The sequence below is a fragment of the Limanda limanda genome, chromosome 7 (assembly GCF_963576545.1).
Source record: "Limanda limanda chromosome 7, fLimLim1.1, whole genome shotgun sequence".
In the NCBI taxonomy this organism is placed as follows: domain Eukaryota; kingdom Metazoa; phylum Chordata; class Actinopteri; order Pleuronectiformes; family Pleuronectidae; genus Limanda; species Limanda limanda.
In genome coordinates, this window is record NC_083642.1 from 19,457,324 (window position 1) to 19,482,871 (window position 25,548).

The 25,548-nt window shown below is 39.1% G+C and overlaps 1 protein-coding gene across 2 annotated transcripts; it reads left to right on the forward strand.

Moving 5' to 3' along the window:
- Nucleotides 1-1,023: 1,023 nt before the first annotated feature.
- Nucleotides 1,024-25,197, forward strand: LOC133004880 (oxysterol-binding protein-related protein 2-like). Of its 2 annotated transcripts, XM_061074429.1 has the most exons (15): nt 1,024-1,099; nt 12,471-12,808; nt 15,146-15,269; nt 17,468-17,543; nt 18,056-18,190; nt 18,885-18,982; nt 19,075-19,257; nt 19,394-19,501; nt 19,715-19,804; nt 20,004-20,124; nt 20,634-20,759; nt 21,030-21,153; nt 21,445-21,535; nt 22,387-22,495; nt 22,736-25,197. In XM_061074429.1, the coding sequence occupies exons 2-14, from the start codon at nt 12,772-12,774 to the stop codon at nt 22,487-22,489; spliced, it is 1,416 nt and encodes a 471-aa protein (XP_060930412.1). In that variant the 5' UTR covers nt 1,024-1,099; nt 12,471-12,771; the 3' UTR covers nt 22,490-22,495; nt 22,736-25,197. The 2 variants fall into 2 exon arrangements, with proteins under 2 accessions (XP_060930412.1, XP_060930411.1); XM_061074428.1 differs by having other exon boundaries at nt 22,387-25,197.
- Nucleotides 25,198-25,548: the final 351 nt, after the last annotated feature.

A 25,548-nucleotide genomic window follows, 5' to 3' on the forward strand; every position in this document is an offset into this window, starting at 1 on the left:
CTAGCCAATTCTTGTGGGTCTGATGAATTTTTCTCTGGAGACCCCTATGGATGACCAGTTTTATACTTTGCACATCACATTTCTGAAGCTTTATAAAAATGATTATAAGCTGAATCTATTATTTTATATCAAAATGTGATCAAGATGCATTTATTCATGCAGGGATCTTGAACATGAGTCCTGAGTTAGTAACCCACAAACACAAGGACATACACAGGAACACTAAGAATGTATTGGAGATGGCTCACTTTCAATCTAGACATTATTCCTCATTCTTTGTCTTGGCTGTTCTCTCCCTGAGCAAGCAGGTGTGCCCCACCTATCAGTGACTCACAGGCTACATTATTGATTAGAGAGACAACACACTCCAGTCAAGCTGATGTCACATGAATGAACACCAGCTATCAAAAGGCCAAATAAGAGCAGTGATGCTTCTGTCTCTAAGTTACTGTCAAGCTGGTGAATATCCTTACTTACTAACCACATTAATATAATTAAATGATTATTCATCTTCATAAACTGTAAACAAAGCCATCCAGTGCACAGCCATGAATTTCATGCATTCTTATCATGTTCAGTTTATCTTCTTAAGGAGATAATGAGGAGACGCCTGGACACCGAAACCATCAGGGTGTGGTGCTTGGTGGATATGTTACCCGTTTGTTACCAAATCCACCTGTGTTTATATGTGTAACTGGGACACAAACAAAAGTTTTGAAATAGAAGTGAGCTATGTGATTATATATCATAATAAAATAAGTTTAAAAGTCATTTATGAAGATAAAAGACCAGAAGAAAGGAAGTGTGCTTTATTATATAAAGGCTGGGATGGAAGAAGATGAGGAGCATTATATAAGACAACAAAGTCAAAAACCAAAGGTACTTCTGCATGTTCGTTGACATTAGCCGTTCTTTACAAACTCTATTGTTATTGGTCAGGAGTTCCCTGTGTGACTGCTGATTGGCTGCAGACCGGGTCCCTCTTCACGCCCCCTCTACCAGCCACTTCCGCCTCTGTGTCAATCCAAAGCTCCAGAGTGGATTCCTGCCCGCGTCTGTGGACTTGTTCAAACTGTCTGGCAGCAGAGACTCCGCTGAGGTAAGACTGCAGACATGCTCCTTCTCTGTCCTCTGGCTCCTCTTGTGTCCTCACCAACACAGACGCTGCTTTGCTCTTATTCTAAACTAACAAGGTTGTTAGCTGTGCTAGTTAGCCACCTTTTCTCTGTAGCCCGCCCGCTAGCGCTGATGCTAGCTGTCAGAGAGCTGTGTGTGTGGCTCAGGACACACACTTCCTGGTGTGTTTTATTCAACCACCTTCTCTCCTTTAAACTGCAGCTGAGGTTACTGGAGTTGTGAGTTGCTGAGCTAGATAGTGCGTGCGTACGTTAGCAAGCGCACAGTGCACGTTAGCATTGTGTTTGGCACTTGGCTAAGTTGCCAGGGGAGATTCAATCAAACCACACAGCTCCATGTTTAAAGGGATATATTCATCTTTTACTACCATTCATCCTTATGCTTGTTCCAGTGTGTAAGTGAGCAATACTCACACGTTACCTGGTACGACAGTGGTACGACTGTTATTACTAATCTGACTATACATCTGGGAGATGAGAGGGAGAAACACATGTATGCAGGTCGTCAATAGAGAAGTGTGATAAAGATCCTGCTTTTGTGAGACTTCACGAAAGCAGAAATAAAGTGCTTACACTAAGGTTAAGGGTCTGTGTAGTAGACATCCACCATTATCATGTTTTGAAAATGATCATCACAATAACAACCAACAGCAATGCGACAAATTATCGATACATTTTCCAAGGAACTGACTTAGACACTCAATCCTCTTTAATACAATTTAACTTACACTTCATTTTTATTTTTTTTCAAATTTATGAAATAAATCGCAGATCGGATGTCATCTAATCAGCATTGGATTGACTGAAACTTGTTGATGATAACTTTTCAAGGGACTAATTACTTATTGAAATTATAATCATTATTTGTGATATTTTGTGATAGTTTGTAGATGTAAAAACTACAGACCGTGATTTTATAATGTACAGGATGCTGTATTACTCTAAATACCGTTTTATTAAATCTATTTTATATCGCAGACAAAATATAATTCCAATAAGATTTAGAGAATAATGCAACAGTTACTTTTTTCCATTCCTATATTTTTTCCCAAGTAGCTACAAACAGGCTATTAAAGGAATATGCCGATTGTATTTCTCCATTAAACGGGACATCATGTGCCATGTCCTTTTGTTGTGTGTCTTCCTCCCTAAGGTGCTTTAATCACCCACTTAGTTACTTGCTATGCTGATGGTTCCTGTTTAAAGAGAAGCAACACATTGTGCTATGGGACTGCATTCCTCCCAGCAGAACCACAGAGTGAGGCAGTGAAGAGTAACAGAGATTTCTACGATTAACATTATTAATTTAGTATTTTTTCCAGTGAAGTAGTCACCGTGGCAGATTGGTGTGTTTCAATTATGCAATATATATTTGAGTTCTGTGGTTAAATTTAACGGAACAGGAAAGAGATTTTGCAAGGCATATCCTGAAAGCCAGGTTTCAACACAACTGAGATTAATGTCGCAGACACTCAAGGAAATGTAACACATGTAAACATACAATTTCCTCATACAAATTGTAAAATAGATGAATCAGATGTGGAAAAGTAATTACAGTCACTCTCCCTTTAATGGGTCTTACTTGTTCCTAATCCTATCGTGTCAATATTGCATAATCGTGAAGCATCTGATAAAATGATGGAAATAGGTTTGTCACTCACTATCTCTTTGCGAGTCTCGTATCTGCTGTGTGTTTGCTGCCACATGGGGATGGGGCAAAGTTTGAGCTAGTCTAGGCAACCATCCAGGCAACAGAGAAACAATACTGTATGTATTATTTATAATAGAGAACAGGTAGCCAATCATGAGCCTGTCTGGTGCACAGCCATTGTGTTATGCTTTTATTACCTCATGGTTGCAAGCAGGGCACATTGATCAGTAGGGACACACACTAAGAACAAGCCTGCTACAGATGCACCATTATCAGCATGTTTTCATTACTGGTCAGCATTGTTGAACAGAAGTAAGTCATAGAAATTATTGATGTTTTACTGTTTTCCTGTATTTGTAAATTCTCAGATTCTCCTTAAAAAAATGTTTGAATTTTGCCGTGTAGTTCTAGAGCCCGATATGGATGGAGTCCAGCTTGTGTGTTTGTATGTGATGCTAATACAAGTTCATAGTTGGTCAGTATAATTCTGTGTAACTCATGTCTGCAGCGGTTCCCCACTGATGGAGGGGTTATTGTAATTCAATTTATGTTGAGGGCTCTTCCTTTACAACAAAATGTGCAACTAAGCAAAAAATGTCCACACAATGGGGTCTGGACTTTCTCCAGAGTTTGCCCATCCCAATTGAATAACGCAGCAGGAGATTCTCGGGTCAAATACGTTCACAATAACACAGAAAACTCCAGAGCATTGAGGTGAGTAGTGGCGTAGCAGGCAGGGATTTAACATATACATTCTGCTGAGGAGAACGTTTTTGTTTACAGCTTCGGCCCACATCACCAAATCTTCTAATCTTGTTCTTTCCAAGTTGACGTCTTTGTTTGCGTCTCATATACGTGTGTTGCTCTTCTTTTTCAATCTGAGATATTTGTATTCTTTTTGTGGTTTAGTTTTTATTCAGCTCTGCTTTAGTTGTATGTTAGCAACGTCATCAACCCACCCACTCACTCGTGGAGAATCTCCTGCTGTATTCCCATATGGGCTCACTCACCATTATCCAGAGTTTTTACTAGGGAGCTGGCAGAAAAAACTTTGGAGCAACTCAGTTGTACATTTGTGTTCTCACATACGGCTCCTTTTGAGAATGTAAGGATATTATCTGGAGTTCGGTGCATGTCTGAAAGCAGCTTCCATGTCAGGACTATGGTGGGACCACACTCAGAGTGCAAGAAGTGCGATTGGTCTGCTTGGATTGGACCGTGATTTTTCTCCCATTTGTTCCTGTTGCATTTACATGCAATATTCATCAACATTAGCAAACACTGGTCAGTCAGCGAGCTGAGGAAAGGCTCAGTGTTTTCAGTAACCCTTTTTTTGTCACTTGGCAAAGTTGCACTGCTAAAAAAACCTTCAGCCGACTGAAACAATTCAAAAAACCTTTAATAAATACCATTTTTAAATAAAGGTATAATGTCCCAATGATGTGCCATCTGCTGAACCCAGCCAGCAGAGAAAATCCCCAAATAAATAATTACATATTTCTACATAGTAGTCATCTTCAGAAGGACAAACCATAACACAACACAGAAGCAAAAATGCAGCTAAACCAGATTTTCACAGCTGATCCAGTAACAAACTATGTTGATCAACTTGCTCTTGTGTGTTTGTGCGCTTGTGTTTAATATGCAACTAGTCAGGAGTGTCCCTGTGTTATTGTTTGAGGGAGGACATGTTTTAGAGACGTTTCGAGGCAACATGCTTTGCAGGGTTTCTATATATAAACTGTGTGAAGAATCATCCTAGCAGGTATAGCTGGGACGTGCTGACTCACACAACACTGAAAGTCAGTTTGTGTGTATGTGTGAGAGTGTGCTGCTCAGCATCCTGCTCGGAACGAGACAGATTTTGTTCCCAGCGCTCGCTGTGCTCCTGCAGGCGGATCGACTTATCACTTCAGTCAGAGATGAGCAGGGACACAAAGCAACTCGATGAACCCTTTAGGATTGTGCTCTGTGCAGGGATTTAGCTTTAAAAAAGAAAGAAATTGTAAAAATACAGTTTTAACTTGGATTACTGGGTCTTTTGCTTTTATGTTCATCTGATGACGATTCTTGTTAAGTCACTTTTGAGGACAGAGATGATGAAATCCTTGAAGTCGTTAGTGTTGATAGTCATTTTTCTCAGGGCAGAGCTAAATGATGGTGAACTGTTATTGAACTATAATTTGTGTGTTTGTCTGAGACAGTGTTATCCATTTTTTTGTTATCTATTTGGCTGATGTCCTTGTCCAATGCTGACGGAAGTATCGTTGCATGAGTCTCTCTCTCACTGATGAATGGTGGTGTTTGCTGACCAATCTTTAATGTAGCTACTGGTGCAAGTCATCGCTAAGACTGCCGACCATTATAGATGTTTTTGATCTTAGCACATACTTTTTCTAGATTGCAGCAGTCAATGGATGTATTCTGAAAAGGGTAGTCTTGTGATTGAGCTCAAGTGAATTTGATTTCATACTTGGCTAATAAAAAGTCAATTGTGGGCTTTTGACATTTAAACTCCTTTGGTAATGATCTTGTGATATACTGTACTTCTATTCCCTGCCTTCTGGCAGAGCTGCTGTGTCCTACTACAGATTATGTATATACAGGGATGTGATGATGCTTTAAAGTAGCAACTCATGAAAACAGGTAGAGCTAAATTTACTTTATATACAGGGTTCGTACGGTCATGGAAAACCTGGAAAAGTCATGGAATTTTAAAATGTGTTTTTCCAGGCCTGGAAAATTCATGGAAAAAAATAATCTTCCAAAAGTTTTGGAAAAGTCATGGAAATGTGTTATATTCATATTTTCATGTCGTTCATTTTAGGGCTGGGCATAATTAATAGAAGATCGATTTAGACAATTTAATCGAATGCCCATCCCTAGTTCATTTACGCTGAGTTTTAAATAATTCATATGCTTTTAAAGAAATACGCTCAAAATATAGGCAGGCATACTTGGGTTTGTGTCATTTAAGGTACACTGTATGCCTTGGAATTCTCATTGTTAGTTTGAATACTACATTTTGTCACTTTTTGTGTATACACCGAGATTTCACAAAATGTTCGGTCATGGAAATTTGGTTTAAAGTTATTGAAAAGTCATGGAAAAGTCATGGAAATCCATTGGTCAAAATGTGTATGAACCCTGTATATATTACTAAAATACAGTTTGAATCCATTGATGGATTAATATATAAATATGAAACCTGAAACTGTTTTATCCTTATTCAAAAGGCACAAAAGGTTTTTCACTTTGCAAAAAGTTTACAAGGCCCCTGAAATAATTCCTGCTGTTGAGAAGGATCCATTGTTATAGCCAGGCAGGAATTTATTGACACAAATTTATTGGGCGCTAGTTTCTAAACTCTGCTAGTTCTACATTTGTTTAAAGCAATGGAAATAAAATTGTTTCGCTGAACACTCCCACTTTACTCAATGGTTGTTCATTGTTGTTCGTAACATCAAAGGCTGGTCTGTTTCACAGCTTCCTTCAGTATGTCTGTGAAATTGACGTGTGGTATGTCTTTCACGGTCTCCAGAGGTGTGCCCCCGATCGAGATAGGTGTGTATGAGAAAGAAAGAAAGAGGTGTGTGTGTGTGGGTGCGTGCGCGCGCTCATTGCTTAGTACGTGACTACATCTCACATGGCAACAGCTCTTGTCTCTTAATTTCCTTCTTGTCTGGCGTGCTGTCTTTCTGTGTCCCTGCGGCTTCGGATGTTTTTGTCAGCCCTCAGAGGACAGCGCAGAGAGACGTCCCTGTAGGTTAAGTGGCTCTACACTGGACTTATGAATGGAACAGTCACATCGGTAGGTTTGTCTCTGAAGTTTTTACTGATAGACTGTGGGGTTGTTTCACTGGATTGGTTTAGAGTAACCTGTTTTAAAGAAGCAGAAGGAATGAGTGAGATCTGTAGAGTTTGGAAGCATTCATTATTGTTGATTAAATATTAATTTAAGTTATCTACATTTTGATAAAATTTAGAAAGTTAATTTAAAAAACAATCGAATAGTCCTGTTTTGTGTGGTAGCGTGACTTTGGTTTTGTGTTGATTATTGTCATATCATTGTCAGCTTTCCAAAATTCGCAAAAACTATTAAAAGAAACTCTCTTACTTTTTTGCAAGGTTGTAAAAAACTGTAGTAGCAAATTGATCTTAACTCGTCAAATGTGTTATTTCATGAAGATAAAATATATAAGATAAATGCAGCAACATCATTTTAAGTATCTTTAGTTCTTGGCTGAAAAAAGTTTTATAACCGCAGCGTCAGTTGTTGATGAGTCATTGTACTTCTGGTGAAAAAAGAGGAGTAGATTAGCTCTACAAAGTTTGATTATATCTAGCAATTTTGTGTTAAGTTAATAAAGTGCAAGAAAGCTCAATATCCCTGGTGCGTGCATTCACCTTTTCTTTTTTACTCATCTTCTTTATCTTCACAGCTGACATGCCACATACATGTATATGCATGTCGCTGGTGGAATATAAAAGTGTTAGATTACGGTGATTTGCCATAAGCTATCCTTTGGAGGAGTGTGTCTGTGGTGTGTTCATGGTGCCATCTCTGTCATGGCTACGTAACAGCTCACACGCGTCTGAGAGAGGGAGAGCAATATGATCTGAGAGCCTGCTGCAACCAATCAGAAGTCTCTATCTCTCTATTTCTCTCTGCCACTGTCTCTCTCTCTGTCTCTCCAAATTAAACCGAAACTGTATGACAGTGCAAAACAGTTAACTACAGAAATGTGTGTAATACATCATGCAAACAGAAGTATTTGGTTTAACTTGAAGAGAGGAAAGCACCATTTCCTCTACAATTCATAAAAGAAGACACATTTTCATTTAATGGGGTAATTATTTAATGTAATAAGCAAAACTGCAGCTTTATTCCTATCCTACCATAACTAGAGAACGCTGTGTGTTTGTGTGCAAGTCTTTCTGTAACTGCTCCATCCTGGACTCACCTAGGGCATGGACAAGTTTTGATGGAAGCTATTTCTTAATGAGGGATTGAAAACAACACTTTTGCCAGCTTTAGTCGTTCCAATTGTGTTTCAGTTATTCCCCCTTTTTCCCTCGCTCCTAATAATGTGATTGTGTGATAATTGCTAATACTCTTACACAAGGCTCTGGGTTCAGTTTAACTACTGAATCTCTGCAGCTTAAGTGCAGTGTAGCATTAGTGTAGGTCTGCTCTGCTCCTTAACATTATGTAAGTAAACATCCTACTGCAAATTCCTAATTCTCAACATTTTCCACAAAAAAAGTAAAAAAAAGCAGGTTAAAAAGACCTTAAAACCCATTGGAGTCATGTTTCAAAGGCTGTCTCATTCTATAGATTCAGAACCTTAACCACAGATATTGCACCGATACTTATAGTTAATTATTCTTTTCAAACATTTTGAGGTCTTTATGCAGCTTGTGCCTCCTCAACTTCAGAAACGCATCAAGAAGTAGATTCTGTTTAACATTACAAAGGTCAGCGACAACCTGAGGGGGATGAAGCTAAACCAGGGGTTGTCATACTGGTTTAGGGTTAGGGTCATGACCTTCATAGTTGCCTGTATTAAGGGTCATGTCTTCTGGTTGCATGGGAGCTGCACTGAAGGACATGTAAGGCAACATTTTCTTGTCTTGTTGATGACATACGATAATCAGTGTAAGGAGTATATGTGTTCATACAATCAAACCAATAATGGAACAATGGTATTGACGACTCTTTTTGCCCTCTCACAAAGGCTTCACACTGCGAGAATGCATCTAGACAGATGCTCATGCTGCCTGTATCAGATGTTAGACGACATAGAAGTTTAGTAAACCATTATTAATCTTGGTATGAATGGCTCCTACAGTTCTACAGTAACAAGATTAATAAGTGTTGCCGTAGAGATTAGTAAAATGGTGAGCCTCTAATAGCCCATGCAAATTCATTAAGTTAGCAGTTCCTTGCTTCCTGTCACACAGAGCTGCCGGTTTAGTTTCCTAGATGCAATGTTCAACCCTGAAATATTATATTGTCCTATTTTTAGTGAATAGCAGTCAGCACACCTTCCTGCCATATCTATTCAGAAGATGCAGTTTAGCCAACTGTTATCTCACTATCTGCTGCACGATGACCTAAAGATTTTTCATTATTGACTAATCACAACTAAAATCGCACTACCTTGACCTACCTTATTTTTCTTTACCTTCCTCTGATATGATACAACAGTGTAAAAGTCCAACCATCAGGCGAGTAGAAGAATATCATTACAGTGTGGAAGCAAAAGGGGCTCTTGTTATATATATATTTAAAAGTTGTGTAAGTGAATACTTGTTGCAAAGACATCTGGTTTTATGTCAATTCTTGAATCGTTCACAGAACATTGGTATAACATCAAGTCCTGAAGTACACAGATACACGTGATAAGGGTTATAGCAGTTGTTGGCTGCACAACAAATAACTGTAGGGTTGAATATTGAATAAGCTGTATAAATTAGGGATGCACCTAATAGAGAATTTGTGGCCGAAGCCGAAGCCGAATAATAATCAAACGCTTGGCCGAATACTGAATGTGGTTGTTAAGTTTTTCATTTTTTTTTTTTTTTAATTTGCAAAAATAAAATACATAGACATGATTTTCAAAGAAAGTAAATGTTTATTAAACATTTCTGACTTGTAGTGCAAAAAAGTGCAAAAGTTGGCACAAGTCTACTAAGTAACAGTAGGCTATAATGTAAACAATAATGTAATGGCTGAGGTAAATAGCAAGTGTGCTTGTAACATCAAACACTTACAGGTACATAACATATCCCTTACCAGAACAGATTTGTCATCAGAATGAACTGAACTCCTGTGAGTGAAGCACTATCTTTTGTAACTTGAAATCTGCATCGACCCACTGTGCAGTTAAGCTCAGCATGCTGGTGGGGCTGACATCCGAGCTCCATATGTCTGTCGTGAAGCTGAGGTTAACATCTTTATCTTTAGCCAATAGCTCGTGGACGCGAGTTGCAACGCTGTCGTACATCTCAGGTAAGCACACGTCCGAGAAATACCGCCTGCTCGGTATCGTGTAACGGGGCTCAATGTGCTCCACAAGTCTCCGAAAGCCGATGTCCTCCACAACACTAAACGGTTGATCATCCAAAGCAATAAACTCCATTACCTTCTTCGTGATTGTGTTAGCTTTGGCATTGTCCTTTGCGAACTTTTTTGTCTTTTCAAAGACCGCGGCCACGGACGGAGTGTGGGTGCTGCGCGGAGCTTTCCTCTTTGATGCTACTGCAGCCGTCGCTCGCTCAAACTGAGCATGCTGCTCGGGGTGTTTGGCTTTAAGGTGGTTAATTAAGGCAGTAGTGCCAAAGGTCTTTGCGGACGACCCCCCTCTAGATATTTCGGCTAAACACTGCTTGCAAACTGCAATTCTTGTGTCGCTCTCCGACACTTTAAAACATGACCACACCGCGGACATCTTTGTTTACGTTTACCGCGTCACTAGACGCTGTTTGCTTGCGTCATTAAAATGCGCCGCTAATATTCGGCCTTGTTTTTCACTCATTTTACCGGATACCGAATGTGGCCGAATGTGGCCTTTTTTGCAATATTCGGTGCATCCCTAGTTTAAATAGTTAAATAACAGCCTGTGGATGTTGTGGACAAGTACATTTGTGTACAGAAGGCGTTACCTACAGTATCTCTGGCAAAGGTAAAACCCTACCTATGCTTAGAAAAAAGACAGAATGAGGGAAAGAATACAGAGATTTTTGACCTCAGATTCAGAATTGAAGAAGTTAATTAATTGTGTCTTTGGGGATTTCATCAAACTGCCGGTAAAGAAAAGGTATGTGCAACCTTGGAAATCAGTAAATTATTGTTTTTTTATTGTTAAAGACTTCACAGCTTGCAAAGCTTACTCAGCCCTTCATAAGGACTAAACACATTTTGAATAAGACCTGTGATGCTCACTGATGTTGATTGTAACCATTTATTCAATATTCTTTTTCCATCGATACTTGATCAATATTTAATGGTTAATTTTGAATTGTGGTAGAAAAAACAAAAGTGCCCCAGGATAAAATTATAGTTATATGACTGAAGACTCTAAAGATGTTCAGTAACATTTAAGTCACATTATAAATTATCTCTAAATATGTTAGATTTGCATGAATATGAATGCGTTCAGTATATAAAGCAACTTACTGCCTAACATATAACAGAAGCTAATTAGGCAGGTAAAACATGATTGATTTTTGACAGAAAAACATATGCTCGGCTGCCCAATGTGTCAATTTTTATGCAAGTACCTTCACCAAAGAAAATAATGTGTTTGACATCTAACAATATCTGAATGAAAACCTTAAAAATCTTATTTGGTCCCATTTAGTCATTTTTTAAATGCCACACATTGACTTAATCCTTGTCATGAATTGTGTGTGTGTAGAGTTCCTTAAAATGAAAAACTGTATTGAGACTTGCTGTGTGGGATAAAAGGAGCAAACCCCTGCTGTGTGACAAAGTCTAGCCTCCTGCTGACAGCTTCTGCTACAAATGATGATTCACCGTGCAAGTCATTTTTCATATTTGCATGTGGGCTGTGTCAGTGTAATGAAAATGTTACATGGCTATTTGAAGTGCTACTAAGGTCAGGAATGCAGAAATACAGTGGTGAGAGAAAATGTGATATATTATGCATCATCAGGTTAAGTATTTTTTGAGTGTGGTGAAGTGGTTTTGTTACTGAGCCAAAAAATACTGTAAGTACAGTCTCTCGCATCATAGCAGAGAATAATCTGTTCTGCCACCAACACAGTTTAGTGTAAATATCCAAAAGCTGTTTTTGGGTTTTAATGATGACTCATTAACTTGTTAATGTCACAGCTGCAAGTCAACGCTGTTTACTTCACCTTTCAAGGCTTCAAAGTTAATTTAGCCAAATGTTTACTGAACTTCATTGAACAAATCAGTGATCTGGTTGAATTTCAGAATGATTGGTCATTATGTTGATTGATCTTGTGAAAAAAAATATAGGTACGTTGACATTTTAACTTGCTATTTTGGGAATTGATGAATCAGGTTATTCAGGGTGACGAGTTTAAAACTTTGAAAAGCCAATGTACCAATGAGAAGGCAACAAAGACCCAGAATGCCTGTGACTGTGCTGCCCCAATTATTTACCTAGTGGACTAGAAAACTCTCTGTTATCACTCAGTGGGCCATGACAGACAAGCTTGTTGCGCAGACAGACGAAGCAGATTTTCAGCTGGTAGCCTAGATGACCTTTTGGCATTTTGTTTCATCTGCAAACTGCTGCTTTATAAACGAGCCAGTATCAAGACAATGCAGTGGTCTATTTATTTATAACAAAGACATGCAAAATTCTCTCGTAATCAGACATTTTAATTGAGCATTGCCACATAATTCCCTGAAAGTGTTTTTGTAACAAATTAAAGTTTGAGGATTGAGTGTCAGCATATAAAATGACACTCTTATACAAAGGCACATAGCATTTTAGTCTTTTTTTTTTTTTTGTGTTCAATCATGTTTAGCTCATATTATTGGTCAAATGATGATGATTTCTCCAGGTTTAATTGTTACTTCTGCCTTTGGCTTTTGTAAATGCTGTGGGGACTCTTCATTTACTTTATTGAACCCTGACTATGTTTGTGCTCAATCCTTATGTGTTATTTTGTTTTCTCTACAGGTTGCTGTCTTGCCTTCATGCACAGAACAAAAATCCAAATTGAACTCTGAAGTATCAATTGAAGGAACCGGTTTCATCTCGTCTGTGGTTTCACTCTCCGCCATAATCAGCATCAGATTGTTTGGGACCTTCTCTGGATATTAAACTCTGGATATTGTGCTGTTGCTGTGGTGCCATCTAAGAGGGACCTCAACCAACAGGTGTCCCTCTGCTGGAACAGAGAAGGGTCCCCACCTAAAGGAACATGTGCTAGAAGTTGAACAATCTTTCCTAAAAGACTAGTCAGCTTTGACTCTAGAAGATGAACAACGAGGATGAGTTCTACGACGCCGTCACAGGTTGGTGCCCAGTGGGAGAGTGTGTGTGTGTGTGTGTGTTTTTTTTTTATGTCAGTCTGATCACATCTATTTTCCCAAATTTACATTATGATTACATATATATTTTTGGAATAGCTGTTTTAGTGACAAAGTAATAGATGATTATTTAATTTTGTAGTAAACTTTTCAATTACAGTTAAGTTTATAAAAAAAAGTCAATTTAATGTAAATCCTTTTATTGTTTGAATAACAATCAAAAATGTAAAAGATGTTTGTATACTCTCACACAATAAAAGCAGCAGATTCTGATAAATAACGAGCTGAAACAAGGACAAGTTTGGCTGTTATAATATTTAGGACTAAAACTAAATATTGGCATGTTCAAACTATGGATTTTAACACAATTCTTGATGTTGTGTGTCCAAGTCGGATTCTTGACAGTATCTTTATATTTGACCTTATATTTCTATCAGGCCCTGTTTTTACTGCTTGACATTTCTAATTAGATGGCTTGTTTTGCCTCCATCATACCGAGGAAGCATAATACCGCCTGATGAAACACAACCTGCCTTAGTCTGATTATAACTTCAATTATTTAGAGGTCAGGTCATTATAGCACTGTCAGCATCACCCTGGATTGTTTGAGTTCATGGTTATATTCACACCTAAATTGCAGTGAAAATTCGTTGTTTCAAATTTCTCTTTACAAAATGAACAGGTTTGTCAAACACAGCGATAACACTTTGCCCTGTTGTGTTCATTAGACAGCTTTAAAATTAGTACTTGTTACAGGATTGTAGGGCAGGGCAGAGCAGGGTGGAGCACCACCATAATGTTCAGGAATTATTGTGTCTATTATTATATCCTTGGCAGGTTGTTTTTTCCAAGTGAACAAATACTTCAACTGTGTGTGTATGAGTTTGTCCTTGTGTCATTGTTATGATCACCTTACTAATCTGAGACAGATGCTGACCAAGTCATATGTATTATTCATTAGTAAGCATGCACAGGGTCAGCTCTGATCAGCATCAGGTGGCATCCAGCTTGCCTGAGCAGATTTCGCCCCCCCGGAATTGGTCTTCTAGAAAAGGAATTAGTTGGTTTAGGTCAGATATTTTCACTGTTTCGCCCTCAAAAGTGCCTTTTAAATATTGTTATCTCCATTATTCACCAAATTTGTTTCTCATCTTGGAGTCTGTGTGATATTCTCTTCTTACATCAAAAACCAGGGAAGGATTTAGCGGCAGCTAGTGGGGAAATTGCAAGCATCAACCTACTGAATCCCTTTAACCTTTCCCCCCTTTTCAGCTTGTAGGTGAACCTAAGATGCCTTCAGGTCACATAAAAACACACAGAAGGCCCAAAGCAGTGTTTGGTTTGTTTGCTCTGGGCTTTTATAGAAACATGGTGCACTCTGGAAGAGGATATGCAGGGCTCAATCAAAACTCATGAAAACACAAGAATGGTAAATTGCAGTTGATTATACACTAATGAAAACATAAATATCAATATAATTGTTTCTATTTCTGACAAAATATCTGACCAGGTGATACAAACTGTTGTAATATGACTCACCTGATATGGTTAGAAGACACACCTGGTACCTTTTGACATAAGAATGACAGCTGAGAAGGTGTGTTTGCTGAATGATAACAAGCAATTTGGTTAAAGCTGTTGTTAAGGCCCCACCTTTAGCTCACCAAGCTCTGGGACACTAAGTGCTCACCTTTTCAAAGTCTGAATATCACCCAGGCTTAGATCAACACTAGGAGGTTCTCCTAGAATTACCTCTGAATCCTATTCAGTCACATGCAGGCTTGCTGTTGTCAGGTCCATTAATACAGGTGTATTTTCCTCAAATACAAAGTAGACTGACATCAACACAAATAAGTATTCAAACGCCACACCCTGTATTTTGTCACCCTTCATATTACTTTAAACTTGGACCCATTCTAAATATTTGAAAAAGATGCCACAGTTTCATATGACTTAATATGCATGTGTTGTATCTCGGAACTCATGACCATGGATTAGAAAGTTGATTAGAGTTGTTTAAACGCCCACTGTCATGTCAGTGAAGAGGTTAACAGCTCACTGTAAAACCGTTTCATTCAGGCAATCAACATCATTTGCCAGTCAAACCCATCCAAGAATGACCTGATGCAAAGCAGTAGACTGTCCAATGTGGCAAACAAAACCTATATGTGACACTAAATCAACTTCCAGCAAGATCATGCAGCTCCACTTGTCTCTATTTCATCAGAAGACTATTTTTTTTAACATTTCTTATACGCTGTGAGCAGGTCATTGGCTAGTTTGTTGTAACCTTAATCTCATGTCACATTTGATCTCCCGCAGGCCTGGATTCGGACGAGTCGTGTGAAGGGGTGTCAGAGGCCAGTTTCAAAGATGCGGTTGTGTCTGACAGCAGTCGGAAGAACAATGGATCAGTGCCACAGGAGAATGGCATCAAGAAACACAGGTACTGCTGCATTCCTGCACCGCTTACACCTGCACTGTGTGAGTTTCACCGGCTTCATGTCTTGTCCAGATATGATTTTAAGCCTCCTGCTGAAACAAGTACTGGGCAGGGTCATAACCTTTACTGACAAGGCTTGAAGGCTTCTTTCTTGATACCACTGTATTTGATCTTTCATTTACATGTACAGACAAGTTTTGGCACACACCTGAACAGTTCTCTGCACTTTTAGCATGAAAAGTAAAATGAAAACATGGCTGCAGGTGGAAAACTTGAGCTTACTGTGTTACAACTGCATATCGAAGGCATGTTAAGTATTGACTGAAGTTGTGGTTGCATAATACGGTTAAGAGGAAAGCTCTTTTACAGGAGCACATTTAAGAAAAGAAAAGCACATCATGCAAAAATTGCAATTGAGTTCAGCAAGAGATCAGTCTGCATTTTTAAGGTAGTGAGACCTGGTTGAGGTCACACTACACATTACATTACATAATTATAATAATATGTCTTTGAAAGTTAGCAACAAAGAGAAAAAGGTAGTAGTTCTTTCCATGTCTGTAAGTGAGGGCCTGACTTGCTGCCAAATTTCTTAAATTTCATTGCAGCAATGAAAAAGAGATCTGGCTTTTGTTTTTGCGGACAGATCTGATCACAATCATCAGAACATCATGTCAGACGTGGGTGGAATTGTTTTCCTCTTCCTTATTCAAGCATTAACCATTTCTTCCTAATCTAGATGTTGCTTTTGTGTTTTTCATTCCGATCCTTAGATTTGATCAGATACTGTTTGTACTGATCCATGACATTGATACTGACAGCAGACAAGAGGGAATGGAATGGTTTTATTTTACTGTTTGTTTCTGTGTTTTGATGCCAAAGACTGAGAAAGAATGGCTACACAACTGAGACTGTCTGAAGCCTTAAGCACTGATTTCATATCTGTGGTACCCGTCTGTCGAAACCTGGTTGGCAGATGATAACAATACCCTTCAGGGTTCGTACGGTCATGGAAAACCTGGAAAAGTCATGGAATTTTAAAATGTGTTTTTCCAGGCCTGGAAAAGTCATGGAAAAAAATAATTTCCCAAAAGTTTTGGAAAAGTCATGGAAATTTGTTATATTCTTATTTTCATGTCGTTCGTTTTAGGGATGGGCATAAATACTCGACTATTGATTAATTGATCATTAAGAATTTCATTGATGACATGTTTTCATCGATAAACTATTGCATGTTCGCTATGTGGCAGGAGGTCGGAATATCCGAGTTGCCCTGAACGCAGCACAGCGTGTCTGTTAGCAGCTGGAGGAAGCAGCCCGGAGCTAAGCCTCTGCTGCTCGGCTTCATGACCGCATGACCGCACACGGACCCTTAGTCCACGCGGAGGGTAACCCGGACAGACCCGGGTCTGGGTGAGGGGTTCCGGGAGTGAGGGCGTTACAACGACCGGACTGAGAGGTCGAGAGCCGTCAGATCGAGCTAGCTCTCAGCGGCTAGCTGCTCTCTCAGCGGGGCTTAGGAGGACAGCAGCGCTTATTTACAAGTGTAACATTGAACGGATCCTGTTTAACTGCAACAAGAGTTGTTACTCTTGTAATAAAGATCTCAATGAGGAAACACGCTGTTTTTTCTATTTTCACTGCATTTTAATTCGCTATAAATAGTGAATTTTAATATAAAAATATGAATGATTAATCGAAAAATCGATCGTTAATTCTTCCGACGATCGATTAAGACAATTTAATCGAATGCCCATCCCTAGTTCATTTACGCTGAGTTTTAAATAATTCATACATTTTTAAAGAAATATGCTCAAAATATAAGCAGGCATACTTTGGTTTGTGTCATTTAAGGTGTGCTGTATGCCTTGGAATTCTCATTGTTAGTTTGAATACTACATTTTGTCACTTTTTCGCGTATACACCGAGATTTCACGCAATGTTCGGTCATGGAAATTTGGTTAAAAGTCATGGAAAAGTCATGGAAATCCATTGGTCAAAATGTGTATGAACCCTGACCCTTGTTGTTTAACTTAAAGAAAGCTGTCAAGTTGAAAATGATTTTTAGGTCATAAATTCATCATGAGATGTCATTTCTGATCGTTCAAGAAATCACCAAGTCCCAACTGTCAAATATCGGGGGAAGCTGTGATTGTGCTTGCTATTCATTCATGCCCAGTCATTCTTTCTTTCTTTCATTTCAGAACGTCGTTACCTGCACCCATGTTTTCCAGAAACACTGTTAGCATCTGGAGTATCCTGAAAAAATGCATCGGACTGGTAAAGACCCGCAGATCAAAAGCGGCTTTTCTTCACATGATGATTTAATAGTAACAAGTATCTTGGACAGAGGGAAACTTAATTATTGTGTAGTTAGATGCTTTTTGACAAATCTATTAGATCATGGCCTAGCTACTGAATAGTATTGTCATGTGTTGAGCTCACAGGGATTTGGGAACTTTGTAATTGAAATAAAACACTTAAAACAGGTTGTGCTTAGAGGCAGAGTCGATGTATTGCACGGAGCATTTTGGAATTATGCCACACATGCATAAAACAAATGGACTTTTTTTTGGAACTGGTACATGTTAAAATTATTTTATTCAATGATTACATAATATTGGCCAGCAGTTGTTTCATCAATTTGGAGATAGTATTATCAAACTGTCCTGTTTATGACAGCAGTCGATTTCTCTTGCATTGGCGAGATTCATTAGGACCAACATTGAGAGCCTTTAAGAAAAATGTTTTTTAACAACTTGTTCTAAAACACAATGCTGTATTTTTCACAGGAACTGTCCAAGATCACGATGCCCATTGTGTTCAATGAGCCTCTGAGCTTCCTACAGAGAATCACAGAATACATGGAACACACTTACCTCATCAACAGAGCCTGCTCGCTGTCCGACTCCACAGAGCGCATGCAGGTCAGACACTCACACTCACACTCACACTCACACTCACACACACACACACACACACACACACACTAACACTCCCTATCTCCTTACTCCTATTACAACTAATTCAAAGATTTACCATTTCACAATCGGACAAGGTATCCTCAATTGACTGGTTTAAAGGGATAGTTCACAGGTAACTAAAATTCACTCAGAGTCTCAGGTTTAAACAGTGTTTCAGTGATTCAGCCAAAGTGACCTTTTCTTTAGACGTAATAAAATAACAGAAAATTTATACAACATGCCTCCATACTGCTTGTGTGGTGTCATCAAAGTGTCCACAAGCCCCGACATTCATACTCGAAACAAGGTATTCTTCTCCGTCTGAAGAAGGGGTTCCATTTACTTCAAATGGATTGGATTTGGCTGCAACGCTGTTTATCCCTGATACTCCAAAAGTGTTTTGTGGACACAAACACATCACCCACCCCAACATCGGCATAGTGGCGAGTAGATAATGATGTATTACGGTCTTCTTGTTGTACCTTGTGAAGCACTTTGGTCAACCAAGTTGTTTTAAATGTGCTAAAATATACTTTGACATTGACATTGAATTCTCCTTTACCGGTGAACTTTCCCTTTAAGTCTAGAATTTGTCCTCAAAGGTAGACCATGTCAGACACACTAGAGACTAACAAGGTCTGTAATTGTTCATCCTCAGGCAGTAGCTGCTTTTGCTGTGTCAGCAGTTGCGTCACAGTGGGACAGAACTGGAAAACCCTTTAACCCTCTCCTGGGAGAGACATATGAACTCACCAGGTACGGACATATGCCCACTTTAAGTTTTTTTTTAATCCTTTTTAAGTGTTTTTAAAGGTCACTGGTTTCAACTTCACATTCATCCCCTACAGAGAAGATCAGGGTTTCCGGCTGGTATCGGAGCAGGTTTCCCATCATCCTCCAGTCAGCGCCTTCCATGCAGAGAGTCTGACTGGGGACTTCGTCTTCCATGGCTCCATCTACCCTAAACTGAAATTCTGGGGCAAGAGTGTTGAGGCCGAGCCTAAAGGGACTATCACACTAGAGCTACTCAAGTGAGTCTGAAAGGGAGGGACTGTTGTCCTGTTCTTTTCTGCCTTCTTACCTCTGTTTGGTTTTCTCCTCTTTTCTTTAGTCACTATTGTTACTTCCCAGTTCCCAACAATCCTCTCGTCTGCTCCTCTCTCTCAGGCACAACGAGGCATACACATGGAGTAATCCTTACTGCTGTGTGCACAACATCATCCTCGGCAAACTGTGGATAGAACAATATGGCACAGTGGAAATCGTCAACCACCGGTACGTATATGATACATGCATGAAGTCTGTAAGTTGTAGTTCTGGCAGTAGGTCATAATATTTAAGCGTGAGTGTAGTTTATTTTTAGCATAAAAGTTTAAAGAAAAGTATGAATGGTAAATCTTCTTTTCAGTTTTTGTAAACATCATAAGTCGGAAAAGCTCAGCTAACAGTCATTAACCGCTTCTTCTTCTCTTTCGTTATCTTCCGCAGCACTGGAGACAAGTGTGTGTTGAATTTCAAGTCGTGTGGGATGTTTGGCAAAGAGCTGCACAAAGTGGAGGGATACATCCAGGACAAGAGGTAAACCAACTACAGTACCAAAATAATTCTGTCTTGCTTCTCCTTGTTCTCCCCTCCTTTATTCTTTCCGCTCTTACCTTGTGCCTTTTCCTGCTCTTCTGCATTTCATGTTTCCTCAGTGTATCTCTCTTTTTTTAACCTCTCCATCTTCTATATCTTTTCACCCCCCCCCCTGCCTCCTGTCTTTCTCTCTGTCCAGTAAAAAGAAGCTCAGTGTCATCTATGGGAAGTGGACCGAGTGCATGTGGAGTGTGGACCCTCAGGTCTACGAAACCCACAAGAAGTCAGAGAAGAAAGGAGACAACAAGAAGTGCAAAAATGTGAGTACTAGTTCAAATATGTGGATTTACACTTGTTGTCACTTAAATCTACAACGGCTTACCATATTTATCTTTATGGTCTTGAGATTTAAATTTCTGTGTCGGTTTTTATATAGAAAATTAAAAGACAATATTGATGTCTATGTATTTGATTTATTTTTCTCTGAATTCCTTGTTGGTGTCCACAGCGTTCAGTGTGGTCGTATCCAGGTAAAGCAGCAGACTTGTGTAGGTCCGTGTTGATGCCGTTAGATGTCCAGCTTTTTAGTCTGCTTGGTTATTTGTAATTAAGCATTATACTTTGAAAATGTGTTTAGCTGTTCTGGTAGCCTGGTAGCCGTATATAGATAAACAGAGAGAATGATGTGTTCTCTCTGTTAGATAAATAGATAGAATGATGTGTTCTCTCTGTTAGATAAACAGAGAGAATGATGTGTTCTGAACATTTGCCCCTGAACTTTGTTCATCTACAATATATCAGTCTTTACAATGAAGTACCTTATCTCCAGGAGGAGCAGGAGGGAGCGGAGAACGAGGACGCAGATGACATGCCAGAAGTCCAGGAGACGGTGTGTGTCGTACCAGGAAGCACTCTGCTGTGGAGGATAGACTCCAGACCCGCACACTCTGCCGCGGTATTAATATAAACACACACATGCACACACTAGCTGAAAGTAGGGATGAAATGGTTTGACCATTTCAGCATGTGTTAACAATACCGCAATAATATTGATTACTGTCATTATAATCGTGATACAAAATCTCCACAGTTTCATCCCTAACTGATAAGCTGTCCAATTCATTAGCTTAACTGTATAAAGTTAATACTTGATTAATATGAGATAAATGTGTCCCGGAATGACTAGATTATTCATTCATGTTTTTATTTTGTATTATTTCCCCAGATGTACAATTTCACAAATTTTGCGATGTCTCTAAATGAGCTGGATCCTGGCACGGAGGCCCTTTTGCCCACCACTGACTGTCGCTTCCGGCCTGACATCAGAGCCATGGAGAACGGCAACATGGGTAATTTGATTTGCCAGCTGTGGCAGGCAGAAACCTGATTTTCTCTTCAACAAATAAGTGTACCTTTAATTACAATTTGAATTGAAAGGTAGCATTTAGATGAATCTCTCGAGACTTCCCAGTAATGGTCCAGTTTTGTTGCTGGGTATCAAAGTGACTCCAATGAGACAGCCAGAAAACTAATAATAAGACAATGCTGCCTCCTGCCTCCTGCTGGATGTTAGTGTCCCAGCCTTTTAATATAAGTGTTGGTCTGATCTTTAGAGTTTATGACTGGCTGTGTTTGTACAGATGAAGCGAGTAAGGAAAAGGAGAGACTGGAGGAGAAACAGAGAACCGCCAGGAAGGAGAGAGCCAAGAATGAAGACGAGTGGTCTACACAGTAAGAAACATTTGCACACACACGCTACTAACTCGCAATGCTCTCCAGTGTTCAGTAAAATAGGAGAGAATGTACAAAAGGTAGAAACATTATATTACTTAAACAACTTCAAATAATCATGTTACAGAAACACCCAGAAGCTGTGGTTTAATGCAACAACATAAGCCTTCATTATTAGAGAACAGTGTTACTGTTTGATGTGATTGTTATAAATTGTCAAAACCTGTTAATGTTATAATGTTGTTATAATGACGGCAAGAATAGGCAAACTAAAACAACTGAAATGTAATATTTTATGATTAGCTGCTCAAGCTTTTACTGTGTTTTTATTGGCTGAAGAGACAGTCTCTCAGCTTTACTATGACTTGTAAGTGCATACAAAGTGATGATTCTTCATTAACCTTTATTTATACGAGATACGTTAACTGACTTCGGCTCACATGCTCTCTTTAAGCAATGGTACTGAGCGTTTAAGCATTATCTGCAAATTTTACATTTGTGAAAATTATGCTTCTCAGCCTATTTCTATAGAGAATCACTCTCACCTCTGTTCTTTCAATTTGTAGCTTCAGTCACCTTTAATTAGCTTAGCTTAGCTTAGAATGGGTAATTTACCAGCCTTACTGTCTACAAAAGTAACACAATTTACTTACCAGCCCTTTTAGTACAATATATGTGTATATCTATGTAAGAGGCGTACAAAACCAAAGAAAGAAAACATCAATTAGCTGAAGTGGTTACAGAAGAGAAAAACATTCAAAACCGTATCAATAATAACAAGAAGATGAATGTTAAATAAAAGTCTTGGTAAATCCCTGCAGACATTTAATCTGTGGGTGTTTGTCTTTCAGGTGGTTCACGTCGGGCACCAACCCGTACACCTCCTGCCAGGACTGGATCTACACTGGTGGCTACTTCAGTAGAAACTACAAAGGCCCGCCCAACATCTACTGAGAGCTAGTGAGCCTTCATCTTCCTCCTCTTCCTCCTCACTAACCTGCAATCATCTGCCTATCACCAATTGGATAGAAATGTTAAGATTTCACATATCCACCTTTTACTCCCATCTTCATCTCACTGCCCTCATCATCATCATGACACCAATTGGAAGCCGAATGCCTTCACTTCTGTCAAACTGTGGCCTGCTCGATGTCTCCTGAGTCTTCAGGTGTTTTCCTTTTTTCATTATCTTCACCACAGATTGTTCCCATTGTTGCCCAACGACCAGCAAACGTTTCCTATCTCTCTGCCCCGACATCGCCTGGAGCACCCGCTTTACTCCCGACCAATCCCAGCGGCAGAGAGTCACAATCCTCTGAGAAACCCTTGAGCTCCGTGCCGTTAATGAGTAACAGCAACATGGAGTGAGGCAGATTACCCACAGTGATGGATCAGTGGACAACGATGGACGCTCAGTCAACGGAGAAATCAGGGATGTGAATGCTCTTTTGACTGAGGATGGATTTTGAGGGTGCTTTTTCTTTTTTGGGGAAACTTTTAAAGACTCAATAATTCAAAAAATATAAATGACATGTATAAAATGACTTATACAGAAACTCTATTTGTTAAATTGGTCAAGAAAAACTTGAAAAACTTGCAAGCATGAGGTTATTATTGTCCATGCATCATATCCCTAAAACATTCTGTAACCACTCATTTCCCCCCGTCAACCTTCGAATTAAGGTTTAACTCTGAACTAAACCAAGATGGCGATCAGAGAGTGGATGTTTCCTCGACAGCCTGGTGGAATGTGCTGCTTGAACAGGACCGGAATAGAAGCTACGGCTCCTCCGTGAATGTTGGAACAAAAAACAGTCAACAGGGACAAAACATGCGTGGGCAGAATGGATAATCAGCTCAATGTACAGAAAGTCACAGTCATCCTGTGGGCAGTGTGTCTCATAACTCATTAAACACCGGAAAACGCGATACAACATCATGACTCCATGTTGCTCCCAGACAATATTTGGACTCAAGCTGCTCTGTTGCTTCATCTTAATGTTACATATACATGATATTTTATCTTGAGACTGTCCGTGTGTCATCCAGCTGAGCACGGCACACATTCTATTCACGGTCCAGACCTCATTTATATTGGCTGTACATTGAGCCACATGCACATAGACATGGACAGACCTGACTTTCATTTTAATCAAATGTCCATGTTGATTAAATATTTATTCTGAAATTATATCATCATGACAAACAAAAGGTTTTCAAACATTCCTGTCAGTGTGACATTGTTATTGGAGAACAGCTTCAGATAAAGAACAGATCAAATCATGATTAGTTTTTGCTTGACTCTTGTTAAAGCAGAATCTGTTTATATATTTAAACCTGCGTCACAACTGTTTACTCACCTAATACACACATTCTTTACATAACCTGCTGGCCTGGGGAAAATGTTGAACAAGTAGTTTATAGCTTTGTTTTTTTAAATGATCATCTCACAGGGTAGAGAATGTGACCCACATCTAATGATCAGCTGACCAACCAAGACGCCCACTGAGATCTTCAGAGATATTTATTTTTGAACATTACTCGCTATTGTTGTGCATTTTGTCTCCTGTGATTTATATACCAGATATTATACATATATAAATGTATTTCTCGACCCAGCTCTATGCAACAAAGTGAACAGTGGCTCTGATCTGTCTTTGTACAGTCGCTTTACATTCCCCAACACACACACACCCCCGCCCGCTCCTTGGATAATCTCAATATAGCATATTTCAGATAATAAGATGATTACAACATCTTGAACTACCTTCCATCAAATCTTGGGTCAAGTTAACTTTACACTTCTATGCCACGTCCATGTTTCCATGTGCCCGGAGTTGTTTTGTTCCCCCTTCTTTTCTCATTCTTATTAATGTTTATTTTAATATGTGAGGTTTTATGAAATAATTTTGTAGTCAGACTTTTTTTTCCCCTGTGCTTAGGTTGCTAATCCGAACGGTTCTGGTGTTTTTTTCTCTTTCAATTAAACACGAAACTGATTTGTTGTATAGAGGAGCACAATGTGTAGTCACCTGCGCTTTTACTACATCCTTTACTAACTTAACACTTGTACATTTTACTGTGGTAGTTACATCAGATTTACGAGCCAGTGCAGTTTGAATGTAGCCAGACTGGTGGACACTCCTAAATTCCAGTCAATTCTACAAACACTACTCTTGGGTGTGAAATCAGCACTGGTCAAATGCAACAGGAACAAGAGTCTTTGTCAAACAGTAGATGGACTGTAAAGTAACTGCAGCTGGTGAAATGAAGCTGTTCCATTGGTCGGTGCTGATTCAGACTCTACCAGTCAATCAACTAAAGCTCAGTCATTAAACTAGGTCTAGTTTTTATGTTGCTTTGAGTGATGCTTCTGTCCATGATAATGTCTCGTCAATGGTTGACTTTGACCCTCCTTCTCTTGGACTGTATGACGTGGTTGTCAATGTAAGTGTTGCACGGAGGTAATCGTAAGCAAAATGGCATATTATTTTGCGCATTTGATTTATTTTTTATAGTATTTAAGCAGTTTTATTTGTTGAGAACATTACACCAGATGTTTTATTTTGAGGTGTGGGACTGTAAGGGGTCGTATCTATACTGTGGACAATTTGCTAGATTAATGAACAGGGGAAATGACAACTAATAAAATCCTAATTTCAGTTTTTGACCACGTTTCATTATTTTATTTTTTTAATAATTATTGAAAATAAATTAATACAACAGTCTAAACTGAGTCTTCTATCCCACTGGACTCCTGTGGACTTCATGGACAGGGAATCAGAGCTGAAATGTGATGTTTTGCAGAGACCTGTGACGACGCCTGCAAGCTAATATTAAACAGAAACCTCCTTAGTGTACTGCGGTAGCATTCATACCATATGATGGTACAGAATGAAAAGTTTATCTCCCCCTGTGTTGAAAATCAACTTTTCAAACACCCTCACCCTTGATATGAGACATTTAACTAAATACACATTTCCACCTTAACACTGGAATAGGCAAACGCTAGT

Bases quoted from the DNA above. Each gene is read 5' to 3' on its own strand.
- LOC133004880 (XM_061074428.1), top strand. From the start codon at position 12,772: ATGAACAACGAGGATGAGTTCTACGACGCCGTCACAG. The intron at 19,502-19,714 runs GTACGTATATGA...TATCTTCCGCAG, and splicing joins GTGGAAATCGTCAACCACCG to CACTGGAGACAAGTGTGTGT. The intron at 21,154-21,444 runs GTAATTTGATTT...GTGTTTGTACAG, and splicing joins CATGGAGAACGGCAACATGG to ATGAAGCGAGTAAGGAAAAG.